Source organism: Zerene cesonia, chromosome 19 (assembly GCF_012273895.1).
Source record: "Zerene cesonia ecotype Mississippi chromosome 19, Zerene_cesonia_1.1, whole genome shotgun sequence".
Taxonomy (NCBI): Eukaryota; Metazoa; Arthropoda; class Insecta; order Lepidoptera; family Pieridae; genus Zerene; species Zerene cesonia.
In genome coordinates, this window is record NC_052120.1 from 6,876,689 (window position 1) to 6,893,919 (window position 17,231).

General features: G+C 30.5%; 1 protein-coding gene across 1 annotated transcript in view; it reads left to right on the forward strand.

Annotated features, from left to right (window-relative positions):
* The window catches only part of LOC119834239, a 29,956-nt gene extending 13,981 nt beyond the window's left edge, over positions 1–15,975 (forward strand). The window contains exons 3-5 of the mRNA XM_038358572.1: positions 2,101–2,239; positions 7,613–7,714; positions 14,129–15,975. Coding sequence (XP_038214500.1) covers positions 2,101–2,239; positions 7,613–7,714; positions 14,129–14,172 — 285 coding nt within the window. The 3' untranslated portion in view covers positions 14,173–15,975. The remainder of the gene's footprint in view (positions 1–2,100; positions 2,240–7,612; positions 7,715–14,128) is intronic.
* Positions 15,976–17,231: the final 1,256 nt, after the last annotated feature.

Consider the following 17,231-nt stretch of genomic DNA (forward strand, 5'->3'; position numbering starts at 1 on the left):
GTAATAAATGTTATTTGCAGTTAACAATTTTCTTTTTTCTTTATTACAATATTTATGGCAAGACTAGGTAGTATATATAGAGCAAACAGAATCTGCATTCATTTGTTATTTGTAACCATTGTTTATCAAAAGGATTACTTATTTAGACTTTCCTTCCAATCAACTATTTAATATTTTTTACTTTTGGAAAATTTGGCGCCAAAAATCTGACATTTCCTGCCAACATTTTTACAATTTAGACCGATAATTTAAAAAATAAACCAAACTTCAAGCTATAAAACTAAGCAGAGCATATTTAGGATATATGAAACCTTTTTTTTACCAGCTTCATAAAGTCAACTCGAAAAAATGCATGACTGAAAATTTCCTTCTCCTGTATTTATTGTAATTCGAAATAAATCGTATGTCATTGCTATGTATCATGTCTGTTATGATATATATCTGAAAGGAATGGATGACTAACACGTATCAGCCAGTCGTTGTAACTCGGTTCATAAGTGGCCCGCCTTCGTATAGACCTCTGTTGAGGTCACATATCAAGTTCAGGCACCCGTTTCGGATTCAAACCAGTTACCCACATGTGCACTGTGTTATGTTAAATGCTTCCGCGATTGTTTTGTTGTATAATTTCCATGTTTTATATATAATAAACATTATAATGGGCGAATTATGCATGAGTAGTTAATATAAACGATGTTTGTTACACTTTAACTGTAGGCTAGTTTTGTTTTGTATGACAAATGTAATTGATGTATAACCATAATTATTTGGAAATGTCCTCTAATGTTTTTTGAAATATATTAAGTTCAGCATTACTGGGTAACTTGCAGAAAAAGAAGAACATTTATATATATGTGAGCTAGAAATTGTTCGTTTCCTATAATATTATTAATATTTGTACCCATTCATTGGTATGATAGATTTACTTTACTTTTTCCGATGAACATCAGATAACACATAAAGAGTACAAATTCTATGATTATTTGATAGAATACATGCATAAATTAATTTAATGATCAATAAATGGTTTATCACTTATTAACGCATTTTTAAATAATATGGTAACAATGCAAAATAAATGATCTTATTTATTTAAATATGTTCCTTGTGATAATGATTACAGGAAAATGAAATTAATTAACAAATGTAGTGTATCCTTATCGAATGCAGCGTTGTTCGACTGTTCAACAAAATCGCGGTGATTTAACATTTAGTTAGATTGTAGGAATATTATTAGAGGAATGTGTAAGGGCCACAAACATTCTGTTCTACATTTTAGATGATATTTCTCAACAGTTATCTATAAAACAGAAAGGAGCTATAACCACATTTCCAATGCTTAGTCCTTTAGTAATATCTACCATAAATCTCAAGTGACAATTTGTTTAATAGTTTTGTAACTTATGAATGTTCAGGTGCGATAATATTAAATTGAGCTCAATTATATCGGAGATAATTCGAAAACATATAATTTGTTAAATAAACTGTGCTCGGTAATTAAAATTTAATTGAAATTATTCTTCTAAAACGTGCCATGTAAGATGACGACTAGATAAATGCTATTACTATATAGACAAAGGGAAATAATATGCTTTCGTATAGGTTTCTTCTTCAGATATTTTATATATTGCATGTTGTACAAGATTTATGTTATGCAACGTAATTACGATATAAATATTGAATAGAATATTAAAAAAAATATCTATTAATAATCAACAGCAACCTTGTTCTAGCTTTTTCTTTATTCTAGGTCCCTATCACAGTGTACCTACTTATTAAGGCTTTTGCAATCTAAAAGTAATTTCAAAGTTGAATTCAGAACAATTTATTGCATTAAATCGATTTCTTTTGTTTATTTCATAGCGAAAGTTACAAGCGTATACTATTGCGAGCATAAGATTAACATAAAATATGTTTTTCTTAGTTTTATCGTTTGACATTTTTGTAACGAGTTTTCAACAACATTTAATGTTTTAACAAAATCATTAATGACCTGGTCTTCGAAATATCCTGAAAGTTTTAATATGTTAACGTTTTAACTGTTTTGTTTTTTGTTATTCTTATTTGTTGCAATTTCAATGTTTTTTTACTTCTTTTCAGGCATTATTGCTATGTGCATGTGTGATGCTAACAACCGCGCAGTACAACTTCGGTTTCTCGGACGGTTATTACGGGGGTTCGTTTGGCGGCGGCTTCAACGCTCTGTCCGGTTCAGTGAGGGACCCTAGAGCAAATACAGGTAAATATATTAGTATTTTTCACAATAAGGGGCGTATTTGATAAGAAAAATGTATATTAATTTGAACTTACCTTTTCGCCGTACCGCTGCGCCTGACCGCTCGGCCACCCATGATTCCACCCCAGCTATCAATATTCTTCTATTCTAAATTTAATTTATCTTTCTTAAATTCAACATATTCATAACGTCTTTATGTAATCAAATTAAAAGTTAAGACTAGGGCATACTAAAGCTGTTGTATCTCATTTGATAGACTTCAAGCCTATATGGAGAGTAGAAATAGGCGTCCGATAATTCTATTCTTAATTACGAAAAAAGGGAGAGAAATCTTGAGCATTTGTATTTTCATCCAAGTAATGACCGAAATTGTTTGCACAAAGGGTGTAATACGTGTGGTGAAATGTTCATAGCTCATTCAGAGAAAAGTAAGCGTATATTGAATAAGAGAGCTATTAGTTTATTACCAATTACACTAATTCAATAGAATGACATAAGCATTTATTATATTATTTGTCGTATAAATTAATTTTACTCGATATAACTGAAAGACAATGTGCAGGTTGCCCCACCGTGCGATATGTTGCAATGCTTTCAACACTCAATTGGAGCGAATGTAGCTGCATCCTTAATTTTTTTCGTTTCCTGCGCATGCCAGTTAAATATTAGATTGCAGCTATCTGCATAGTAACAGTTGAAATATAGTGCTAGAAAATTTGCATCTTAAGCAGCAACCTGATTTTATACATACAATTACTTCTTTTCTTCTTAAATTGTCGTGTCTGTGCTTATGTTTTTTCTTCTTTGCCTTTTTTGTAAGTTGTTGAGTGTGTTCTTGTCTATGTCTATGTCTGATGATTGGCATCGATGATATTATGTTAAATGAAATAATATATACAGCGAGCGGCATTTTTTACGGTTCTCTAAATATAAAAAAAAATCCCTAAATAGTGTATACAGTATTTAGTTATTGCCGTGACATTGTTACTCAAGTCTGCGCTTGAATTTATAAGCTGAAATTTTTCGAAAGTTTTTGTATAAAGAAATCGTAACCTTTTTCTATCTGATTTGTTGTTAACGACGTTTGTGCGTTGAATAATATTATTAAATACTAGGCGAACGTCCCGGCTCCGTCCGGGTATCAAGATTCCTGTTTTATTCCAAGGGAGCATTCAATCGGGATAAAAAGTCCATCCTATCACACAAGTCAGCTCACACCCTGTCTGTATACCAAGTTTCATCAAAATCCGTTTGGTGGTTTTAGCGTGATCGACGGACAAACTTTCACATTTATAATATTAGTGTGAAATGTGATAAGTGTGATAAGCATAATCAATTTATTAAAATGAATGTATTTCAGTACAAAGTATGGAAGCCATATTTCAAAAACAGTGGCACCAAATGTTGACATAATGTAACCAAGTTGTTTGCGAGGGTCTGCAGTCCGCTTAATGACAAAATCATGCTTCGCCAAGCAAAAACCGTGGCTTTGCAAATGTTCTGAACATGAGGATCCTTCAATCAAAATTAATTATTAATTTTGCAAGTTTGCTTTGTAAGAGAAATATAGAAATTATTCTAGCAATAGATCTGGCAAAAAGCGCGGAATCAGGTCTGACAGAAAGCGCGGAAGCGTATTACATTATCTGTGGTCGTAGTGAGTTATAATTATTTATGAAGATGTTTGAACAATTTCACTGTTAAAAAACATAATGTTTTATGCAATTTTATACGACTAAATAACGAAACGAGTTCAATTAGTGCTAATTAAGTGAACTATCCAATTAGGTAAATATATACCTAAGGTTATTAATTTGAGGCTTAGTACCTAAACAATGAGGTAGTGTTAATTAATTAGTAAATGCTTTGTTGATTAGGATTGAATTTGAAAGGTATAATCTACATCTTCTTATATATAAAATTCTCGTGTCACAATGTTAGTCTCTATACTCCTCCGAAACGGCTTGACCGATTCCTCTGAAATTTGGTAAGCATATTGGGTAGGTCTGAGAATCGGCCAACATCTATTTTTTATCCCGATATTCCTACGGGATACGGACTTACGCGGGTGAAACCGCGGGGCGCAGCTAGTTTTATTATAAAATCTTTGTTTATTTAAAAGTATGATAACTGCATGTTTAGGCAATAGTAATAACAAATTGACAATGTCGTTATTCAAGCCGCAGATTATCGCTTTATATAAGACTAGCTGCGCCCCGCGGTTTCACCCGCGTAAGTCTGTATCCCACAGGAATATCGGGATAAAAAGTGGTCTATGTGTTATTCCAGTTGTTCAGCTATCTACGTACAAAATTTCATTGCTATCGATTCAGTAGTTAAATGTGAAGAAAGATAAATATCAAAGGCATCCAACAACTATAGAAAATGATAATTTAGATGATAAGAAAACATATATTTTAATTATAATGATATGTGTAAAAAATGTAAATATTATGCGAAGGTAGGCCAAATTATGTTTAAACATCAGAAGCAAAACTGTTGTTAGTAATATTTCACAATTCAATGAGATAAGATCTCTTGTTATACTTTAATATAGATGTTGTCTAATTGAGGTATCACGATCTTATGTTGTTTTTACGGTAAATACGTAATACTCAGCTTTCAATGTCATTTTGTAATAGTTTTATAATGAAGGACAATTGAAGCCAAATTTTGTTATCAATATTAAATAATGAAGCGTTATTTTAATGTTTTCAACTTTTAGAACAAATTACTTTACTTTAGATCAAAATATTTATGAATATAAATACTTGCCAATTAATTGAATATTGAGTATAATTTACGTGTATTAAAATTTTTGGTAACATAGTATCCGTTACTAGTTAATTCGGAAGATGCACTAGTTTCATTATACTGTATAGATTCTATTATATTGCGACTTAGTCATAAACTAATGATAATGACCTCTTTATTCTGACTGACATTTCTTATCCTGTTTGAAAGTCTATTTCGAATGACTAACAGTTCCGCTCGGAGAATATGATTCAATATAGGTAGAAATTCTGTGGTTCTTATGTATGCACTCGCGGTTAAAAAATCAAGGGGTATAATACCTCGTGGACAGAAACAAATGAAAAAAAAAAAGATTTTATCGAACAGAATGATATAATACATTCTTCGGGGCAACTAGTAATCTAAAATAACTAACATAACAAGCATAAAAAAGCAAGCATAAGCATAAGCAAGATAATGATTACTGACAGCGATGTTATTTTCGGACCAAATATTTTTAACCATTTTTTTTTTCGAATAACTTAATTTCATTCCATTTCAGGATTAGATTTTTAAGACGTAATCATTTATGAGGAATTGTTTGTTTTTATAATAACGGTAAATTCCGAACCGGACGGAAACCGAAACAAGAACTTAGGTTCTTGGTTCGGTTTGATATTAAGAGGGTAACGAATAAAAATTGTTGCACGTTATGTAAAGCAAAAAACATTTTTATTAAAGGAATTGTTGTGACCTTGTTGCATTTAATAACTTCATAAATGTCCAATCAATACTATCTTTAATTTGTACCAATTAATTTGATTTATATCATTGAGACAATATTTTATAGGGTGAGTTTCGAAATTTGTTTATAATTATGATTAAAGTGTCCTTTTGTAAAGTTTGTATTATTAAGACTAATAATTATTTTGAACGGTTTACTATCTTGATGGTATGTCGCTAATGATGTATTTTATGTAAATGTATGTCACAATTTTAAACTATGTATCCTTGAGCCAAAATTTATCTGCCATTACACCCACTTTACCCATTAAGTTGCCATACAACATCTTATTTAGTCTACATTATTGTATGTAATTTGTATGCGTATAATTGTAAGGTACTAGTTAAGGTCAATGAAAGTCTAAAAGTTATTATTTATATCAGTTTCACATTTGTTGAATTCTTTGTTTGAATTTGGAGGTCAATGTATTAAACAATATCTATTACGTGACGACTTAGTGACTCTAATTTTAAGTAAAATTTAAAATTCACTTACATAAGAACAAGTTTACATTAATGTGCTGTTTATAAAGCACTGAGTTATTAAAAATATATATACTCGTACAACGGAGATCGAATGCATATTAATACCGCGCAATTGCTATATGTTTTTTTTTTCGGAAAAAACATAACAATATCAAATTTCAGATAAATTTCGGTAGGGAAGTAACAGCTAATTTTCCATCCTTCATCTCTCCTATTATTTACTTGATTTCACGCAATGTCATTATTATTAAAACACTATTTATATATAGCTAACATCATAATCATTTTATAATTGTGAATAATTCATATGGTAAGAAACTTAAGAATATGAACATATTTTTTCATCTTTTATATAATACTGCATATATTATTACAAAAGCAGTTCCTTGATCGTAAAATATTTATTTATCTCAAACAAATAGGCACTTCCTAATATAACTTTGCGAACCATAATTATTACAACATACATTCTTAGACGCTTGTGTTGTCTTGTATTAAGTAACAGATACCGGACTTCAACAATCGACTTAAAATGTTCATTTGCTCAATGAACATTTTACAACAACACAACATTTGGTGGCCCCAAACTCTAAACTGACGTGTATGAATAATTTGATTTATATCTTTGACAAATTATCATGTAGCCTGCTTAACGTTTTATTGAGAGCTATACTTGAGAATTTTATTTACGCAATTTAAGCGCGCAATGTGTCATTTCCGCGACGACCGTCACGACCCTCGAATTTTTCCGCGCACCTAGTCAATAGTAATGTTTGACGGCTATTATTGCAAAGTTAAGTCTGGAATTTAGTTACTATTTCGAAAATTGTTTGCAAGTTTCTGTCGACCTGTCTATCAATGCAAACAAAAAGATTTTATTAAATGCATAATTTTCTAACGATAATTGAGCCTACTTTCTATGATTGGAATGCAGTTTTAACAAAATTAGTGATTAAAATATGAAGTATAGTATCACGAAAAGGTTAAATACATAACTAAGAGCTGACAACACCGAATAGGTGATTACTTGCACGAAATCTAAAATAACAACTCACGTTGTAGATTTACATTTAGCTTCAAACTACTACTGTTTTTATTCTATTTAGATAAGAGCTCACGCGTTCTAAATTATAACATAAATACTAGTGTTCCCAAAACATTAAAAATACGTCACTGTAAGTCTATGGATCACTAAGATTTTAATGAGTGAACAACAATTTTATTTTGATATGATTTGGAAAAAGCTACCTCTTCCGTATCGGCTCTTGTCTTGCATTTATTTTTTTAGCATTTCTTATTAAGTATTTACAAATTAACAAAGGTTTGAGTTTAAGTCTGTGTTTAAATATACGCTAATGTATTATTTGTTAACAGGGCCCGTAGTGTTCCCCCCCTCACCACCCGGGGACCCATCCCAAACCAGCGGCGTGGTCCCCGGTGCGTCCGGATATGGTTTCCAACCTCCTGGCGTTCAAGGTAAACCCTACGGCCGGTAAAATGATTGTTTGTTAGCTAATGTAGTTAGATAATGTTGCAACCAGTGAAAGACAGCTTTACGACTTTGTTTTCGAACTGTTTGTGGTAATTTGTACTAGTAGTTTTTAAGAAAATCGTCTGAAATTTTGTTAAAATCGTTGCTATTGCTATTTAAGATAGCATATCGATCATAAACTAAATATGATTTATTCACAGAATAATATAATTCGACGATTTTGATTCGAAAGCGATCTGCTCCTTGTTTTACCTTTATACCTTTTAACCACTTCATTTCCATGTGTTTTGCATATTGTGATATTTGTTTTAAGTTTTTAAGTTTCTCTTGCCACGTTGAGCTGTCCATTATTATGGTTGAAAAGTTGTTGATTTAGTTTTCTTTTTAAATAGTGTTGTAACTTATTAGTAGATTCAATAGTATGGTTTTTGTTTGGATTTGCATGTGTGCGCACAAATTGCTATATAAATAAAAAAATATCATCTTTTTGTTTACTGTATTGTATATTGTACCACGAGTTATGGGAAAATATGCACGCACCTTTGTATTTTTATGTTACACATGAGTTTTTTTGTTTTTGTTATGTATAAAGCTGTACATAAAATAGCCGATGTAAATATTTATTTCTTTTTGTAACAATAAATATTAAGAATTGTATCCTGTTTCATTAGTAATCCTTGTCGGTAAGTATGCGATGCGGATTCCTTTGTTGGAACTGGTCGGTTCTCTCGCTTTTACGTTTAACGCGAGAATGTATACCGAGGATAATATATGAAAATGAATGTCGATGATAAAATTATTATAACCATTTATATGGCACAAAGCGAAAAGGACGCTGGTGATTTAATCTAAGTGTACAAACTTGGTTTAATTTTTATTTATTTATAAACCAATATAATCCTTTAACTGTCATAGTCATATGGTATACTGGATCTAATATTAATGTGTATATTGATATATACATACAGTTATATATACACACATATGTATTGATTGATCATAACGTAGTTGTGAAAAATAATATTTATTCTTTATTCTCATATTTAGCAACGCATTCATTAATTTTGATTTATTGCAAACACAAAAACAAATACAAGCCTTCTACGTTATTATCGTAACAATAACAATGATTGAAATGTATTTCAATATTGAAATCTAAGTGCTAATTCGCTGCCATGTTCATATATAAATGACTAGCTTCCGCCCGCGGCTTTGCCCGCGTGGGATTAGGACATAAAGGAAATCCGAAATGCGTTCAGAAATTTCGGTGTGATTGATGAATATTAAGATTCCTGTTTTATCCCAAACATTTAATATAAGGGAGCATTTAATCGAGATAAAAAGTATCCTATCACCCAAGTCAGCAGTTTATAATATGAGTGTGATACTGGATGAAATAATTTAATTATGGTGAAAGATTTTTTATTCGCACGACCGCCGAAACTGGGTTCCGGCACGACTAAATGCGACGACCTTGAAAATGCCGGATCAACGTAATTTATGAGTAGACTTCCTACAATTAGAATGTCACATTTCATCAAGATATATTTGAGTAACAATTGAAACTATTTATCACGTTTGATAAATTAATACCGATCTACTGGTTTGAGCTGTTTGAAATAGGAATAATTATAAGTACCATTAATTTTATTTCAAGTATCATTAAGGCATTTTATGTGATTAAAATGGATTGCTACCATGGATTTTACTTCATGGCCTGTTATTTGTTTTATATATATTATCGTCATATGAAATCTAACACACAGTATATTTAAATTCCTTTATGTTGTGTGAATTAATAAAAACGCTCAATAAATTAACGCGTGTGGATATTAATTAAAATTAAATTATTTCGATTTTACACTGTATATAAATACATCACAAAACATATTTTCAGCTGTATTAATTACAAATAAAACTCTTGGGTGTATCGTCCGCAGATTGGAATAAAACCCATAACTCATTAAAGCCAGGTCAAAGGGTCGTATCTCGAAACGACCTGTCAATTATTCATATCCGCGCCTTTTAATTATATTTAGCAAAATTTCCCGATGACTTCATTCATACTTTCGGGTTCAGTGTTAATACGGCCGGCCAACATTCAATTTGGTTTCTCATAATCTCCCCAAACCCCCCCGGTACGGTCAAACGAATTTTAATTATGAAATTGACATATCGCAAGTATGAGGTCGGCGACGCGAGAATTTTATGATTTAATAAAAGAGTTTGTATTAATTGAATCCGCCTCTGCCATTTTCTAGCTGGGGCTTTGTTATTTACCTAATGAATATTTATATGTTTGCACTTGTAAAAGGGATTCCCGTGTGTGTTGAATTAATTCGTAGAGGAAAGAAAATCCATTTTTTGCATTATTCAGTGCAACGTGTGTTGTTTGTTGTTTAATTATGAATTTGTAATTTTTTTTTTTAATTTTTATTTCAAGCAATGAATAGTTTAACATTGCGAAAGTTTTTTTAGGTTCGTGTGCATTGTTTACGCTATTCTATGGAGACCAATTCGTTGTGTTTAGTCTAAAAACAGAGCTTACTGCCATTTATATAGATTTATCGGGTTCAATATTGTGTTTGATTTATAACCCATTATTTGAAAGATACAAAAAAGTAATCTATTCATTATTATGTTAAAATAAAGACCTGTGTTGGTTCATGGTACAAATTATACCCAAGTTACGATATTTAAATAAATAACAAATTTATTACGACAAGGAAACACTCACGCAAGTAATAAAATAAAATATTGGCAGCTGAAAATCGTTAAGAAATGATAAATGTCTGAGGCCTAATGAATATATAAGTAGGAACCTTTCGTAAGGCCGCTGTTGCGAAGTACAAAAGCATTCACTTAAAAACTATTATCGTTTTAATTGGTTCTTGTAGCAAATGTACTGACATACAAAGAAAGCAATGCATTTGCTTGTAGTAATAATGTCGCAAGAGTATAATTAGTTTCAGATCGAACACGAATTATGTAAATATATTTTTATAATGCAAAAAAATGTCAACAAATAAAGGGTTAATCCTACAAGTTAGATAGAACACTAGTAATGCAATACAATGTATATGGAACGATAACTTTTAAAAGGTATGTATTACCAAAGTATTAGAATATAAATATTAACATGAATAATAATGAGTTAGTCGCTTAGATTCGATAACTACGTCCAAATTGACTAGGATCATTGGTTACGCCTAGCAGACATTAAGCACAAGGTGATTATAGTATATATATTTTAGTTTTGAGTATCCTTCGCGTGTTCCCTGACCGCACGCATTTCACGGGCTGATGGTTTTTGGAGGTCTTTCTGTCTCCTTCACTTTAATATATTTAGTTTTTCTTAAAATTTACGAGCTAGGGTACTTACGTTTCAATGATTTTGATACGATTAGTTTAGTATTAACTAGTTACTAACAATCTTTATTATTTATTTAGCTATCACATGCTTAGTTGTAGGACTGAACATTTTGCAAAATAGTTTAAATAGGTTTAATTAGTTTTCTTCGAATAAGTACATTACGAATCGTGTATTGAATATTAAATCTATTTTTTTGTTTAGTCACTATTTGCATGAAAATAAGTTTGTTTAATAATTTAAATTAAATTTGGAAGAACAAATTATCAAGGACAACTTTACTTGAATCGTTTCAAAATAATACATGGTGTTAAGCTAAATCAAATAAAAGATTTAGTAAATTCATTAAAATATTTGTAGCATTTACATCCAATTATTCGTTATTCCTTTACTACGTTATTCCTTACAAAGTACCACAAACAGTTGGAAATCGCAAATGAGTATAAAATTACATACATCTTACGCTTCAATCCAACTCCTTCCATCAAATCAACTCAAAACAGTCCATGGATGATGTCAATGTTAATGGAAAGGCCTACATCTCAGTAGGAAACATTCGTTATATAAACTATAAACACATGTTAACAAAGCTTATGAAATATAAGTGCAGTGTTTAGCAATTTTCTTTCTATGCCAAGGATTTAGGCTTCAATTAAAATCATTATAGAGATAATGCATTGTGTTTAGAGATATATTTTAAACAGAGAAGCTTCATTGACAAATAATTTTTCGACATTAATTATTTTTAAGAATTTCGATTTTTTTTAAATAACAATCCAAGGTTCAATGTCAAATACCCATAGTAAATATTATTGTCATATATCTGTATCTTTTTTTTTATCTGTGACTGGAATAAGGTGATAATAATTAATTCTTACTCTTATAGTTATTTATTTTTAACATATTATCTTCATAAATTTATTGAGTAAATAAAATGAAGACTTTAATTCATTGTAACGCATCGAAAGAACCCTTTCAATAAAATCTTACCTTAAAGGTACAGTACGGGAGAGAAATGCAATTTTTCAAATACAAAATTGTTTAAATTCTACACGACTGCAGAGCAGAGATGAAAAATACAGCAGCGTGTGAATGTGCATTGTCTGTTTATGTTCAAAAGTAAAAGAAATCACATGTTACATTTCAGATAGAAGTATCGCGTCGTCTTGTCACGAGGCGTGCCCTCTGTTGCTAGGGTGTCTCTAAGGCATTCAAAAGCGAGACTATTCTAATATACTATACGTATTATTTGAACAACCTTTTATTGCCTAAGAAATAGATCTGACTGCTCTGCCGTGAACGTTGACACTTTCTCTATAGGACAGAATGAAATTCTAACATCAGCCGGTCGTACCGTAATGACAGTCCTTCTGTACATAAACTTTCTGATATGTTAAATTCTTGTTATAATTAAAATTAATGAATAATGTCAATAGGTTTCAGTATATTAAGAATTTAAGGTGCTTTGTTCAGATTCAATGTCTGAAGGGTAAGCAGCATACGACTGCTCCTTGTATCTTGTTTTTCTTTCATTGCAGTAAGTATTTTAAATTCTGGTCCAGTATGAAGTGTGATGTGTATGATATGGATCATTGAAATTAGCGTTTTTTTAAATAAAATAAAAAACTAGCCAAGTAGATATTAGCTACACTTACTCGTATATTACTATAAAATATCGAAAAATAAGTGAAAATTTTCTTAGTGTTAGTATATCCTTCAGAATTCGCTGAGGTTTGTAGTTAGTAGGTAAATTTTTTCATAGAGAAGTACGCACACAACTTTTGTTTTCGTTAATGTAAAAATACGTATATGACACATATAATTACCCAGTATCCACACGAAATGCTACTCTCACATATGCATCGTAGTCAAGTCGGAATTGACGTGTCTCGCCGCGGCGGCGCCATACCGGAACCCAACTGAAGGGTTGCGCTACAAATCAAGTTATGAGAAACGCCACAAAAGGAAACTTTGTGCATTTCACTCCCGAACCGTGAAAACTCGAGCGTGTCACGGTATCACCCCTCAGAACAATCCCTTCATCTACACTTATAAAGAACATATTTGTAAGGTTTATGGTTGGATGATTTTAGGCATTGTCTAATGTTTGACGATTTACTTGTGCACTTTTAAATTGTATATTTATTTAAACTTGTACAGAAAGTTCGAAAGTTCAAGCTTCAAAACAAAAACGAATGCATACATCACAATTCTGATTGAATAAAGACATACGCAAAACTAAGGCGAATCATTTTTATGATTGTAGATTCGTGAATAAATATTGATATTCATACATTGGTAAGGATTAATATTTGTTTCATATAGGGCAACGCAAATTGATTATAAAAGATACATTTCACAAAACCACTTACCAGCTGGTAGTCAAGCGCTTCCCTATCACACATTAAAAAAAACACGTATAAGGTATATCCATGGTATCTGGATCATCGAGATAATACGCGAAGGGTACAGAATACATAACAGAAGCTGATGGAAACAAGGTTATATAATTAAGGGTTATTTAGATGTTATTAATATAATGTTTTGGATGTTATTTATACATAAAATACGTGTGTGAATATTTTAAACATGACAAAATATATAATAACCTTGATATTTAAAATATGATAGTTTAATAAAAATGTTTCCTTTAAACATTTAATTATAAGACAATATTTTGTCTCAATACACGTTATTTATTTGTATGTGACTTAAATTATTTTAAAGGTTATATTGCGTAATAAACCATAGCATAATACAGCAAATTTCTATGGTAATAGTATTATGTTATCTGTGTATCAATAGTAAAAAAAACCCACTTTTTATTTAAAGTTAATTCTTAGTCTCATAATCTAGAAGTCCTCGGTGAAATTTTAGATAGAGGTTAATGTAAAAAATATAGTATAGTTATTGAATATAGTTTGGTTTAAGTTCCACAAAAGGTATATGCGCTTAACACATACTTGTAGTTACAATAACACTATATAAATGATTACTCAATATAATAACTAGAAATATCTATTTTCAGGTATACCAAGGTACTTCTACAGCCGATATTTTGGAAGAAGATAAAATTTAAGAATCTTTTTGCAAACAACATTTCAGACCCTCTTAAATTTTTGTATAGTAATATGTAACATATTGTATGTACATTCACTTATACTTACATTTATATTTATCAAAATAACCATGTAAATATTATGATAAATCTGTGATAAAACTTTTATAATGAGGAAGCATGTTTAGGGTTTGTGTTATATAATACACCTACAATTGACTAATAGATTATATTATAAGGATCACAAAAAACGAATGCCTAAGTAGTCATCATTAGTTCTTATATATGATGTATTCCTAGGAAAATTGTAAACGCCAATTGCCCTTCATCCTATCCTATATCGCTCTAATGTTTAAAGTATATAAAATAGATTAGTCGATTAATTGTAACTAGACACTTATTAATTTAACTTCTTCCGAGGATATGTAATATTAAAGAATATACCTTCACCATAAAGACTATAGTATTTATTATGTTTATTATGTTATCTGTGCTAAAGGGTATAAAAGCAATTGGGTTCATTTTTAAATTCTATAATCCTATTGCTATTATAAATGCGTCAGTTCGTAAGGATATGTGTGTGTTTGTTACTCTTTGACGCAAAAACTACTGAACCGATTGCAATGAAATTTGGTACATTGATAGCTGGACAACTGAAATAACATATAGGAAACTTTTTATCCCGATATTCCTACGGGATACGGACTTACGCGGGTGTAACTGCGGGGCGCAGCTAGTAATATCTATAATCGTAGTTAAATAACGAAGAAACGGAAGGATACTATTTTTGTGGTCAATTCAAATTCCTTTGCTGTCATTATCACTGCGATTAATATTCAGGTGATACGAGATATAAGCTAAATCTCCCGGGTAGAAGAAATTGTGTGTAATTTTCTTACGGATACTCACTTCATAGTTACCATAATGTAGCGCTTATTACGTGTAAACATGTAATAAATGCATATATGCAAATGATGTATATTTATAAATATGATGTTCAATGTACAATTTTGATATCATATTTATTTAAGTTAATTATATTAGTATCGAACTAATTAAGATTAAATAAGAAAAAAACTTTACAAAATATTACCCACTCCAATTATTGTGAATAAAAGTTTTCACGCAGTTTTTATTTTTAAGAATTGTTTACAGCTAGTCCTAAATAACGAACAAATCAATACGAAACTCGATTTCATAATATCCTATGTATGAAAATATTTCAACGAAATTTATTTAGACATTCATTAATTATTTAAGGATATCATATTCAGAAACTGTTAAAACTTCAAGGTGCTAACATAGGACATGCATGTTGTTATTACATAATACATATTTTGATAGGTGGTAGTCGTAAAATATTATCTATGTACTATGAGACATTAAAATAAAATCGAATGTTGCGTATTACTTTATTTTCGGAACGTAAATTTCTCAGCACGTTACTCATTATATTATGCAATTTGAGAAGCATGACTTTGTAGTTGTAATTTATTAACTGTCTATGTTAAATTCTTCAATTAGTTTATCACCAGAAGATAACATTGTAAAACCAAAACCGAATTTGTTATGCACTAAATTTGTAACTAATACGCAAGCTATTCAAATACTGTTTCATACGAGGCTTACTATTTCTATGAATAGTTCTATTATTATATAAGAAATGTAATATAAAATAGTTATGTAGGTATACACACGAAACATAGAAATCGGATACTTGATGTGTGATAAAAAACGTGTTTATGCTTAAATCTTAACTTATGTACGATTGTCAATTATGTTGTATTTGATTGTGTAAAATAAAATATTATAAGTAATACTGGTTTTTTATTTTGTCATTTAATTTGTTTAGCGGAAGTTATATACCGCAGGCAGTCGGCAATGTGGTTTTTGTATTTTTTTTCATATTTTATTTGTAGATTTTAGGAACCTGATATTTAACACTGCAACAGTGTTATATCAAACTAATGTTTTGTTACACTTCTGTCTAGTATTTGTAACTAGATCTTATCGGTGGTGTTGACTACTTACAGGTACCAGAGTGTTTATTTTAGAATGGAGAGGGCAAAGGAGTGGATAGAACGCCTGATGGTGAGCTAAACTACCGTTCGTGATCATTTACAGAGGCTTTACGACTCAGAAAGTCGATTACCAGCTGTAATAGGTAAAAGTATTGAATAAGATTCCGGCTAAACACCCGAACCTGTTTCTTTTTCTTACCGTATTCCACTGTTTTTCGTACCCTGAGTGGGGCACTCATTTTACGAAACACATAAGCATATTTTCACATGCTACTGTTTGACGCTGGTCTTCTGTGGGGATGCTACTTTCCTTGCTCAATTGTCACAATGCTTCTTTGATAGTAATTTTAAAGATTTACTCATTTCCATAAAGAGTTACACATTACCGTAGTGAGTATACAATTCATATAAGTATTGAACATAATATTTTTCATAAAACAAAATAAATAGCGCCTTGATAAAAAAAGAGCAAAGGCTACGTTAAACAAATTTGCATGGGTAAAATTTGTCCTCTATTTATTTCGTATAAAATAGTTTGAAGCGACCGCAATCCTATAATCCTTGGAGGATAGGAAATATGTAGTGAAGGCAAATGAGATTTGTCAGATGTAGTGAGGAGCTACTTTGTACGCCATGTATGCGTCATTTCATCGCCTAAACGAAATTCAACGTGTTACTTTGGTGAAATATTAGATAGGATACGCTATCTTACTATTTTTAATAAAATAGGTCTTAAATTTATTCGTAGTATTTAAAACAGTATTGACTAGAACGGTACGTTCTAATTACAAATATTTTTATAATTTTTTTACTTTTTATCAAATATTATTTTTATAATATATTCGTTTGTTTACAACGCTAATACCAGGAAATATCTACTGAAAAAAATCTTTTAAAAATGGTGCGTGATCCTTGAGATAGAAGTTATAATAAACAAATATAATAAATGTAATATTACTTATCCCAATTTATTGAAAAACTTCGTTTAGGAAGATTTTATAGCTTGTTCTTTTATCTCTTCTGTTAATTTATTAAAAAGATCAATACAACAA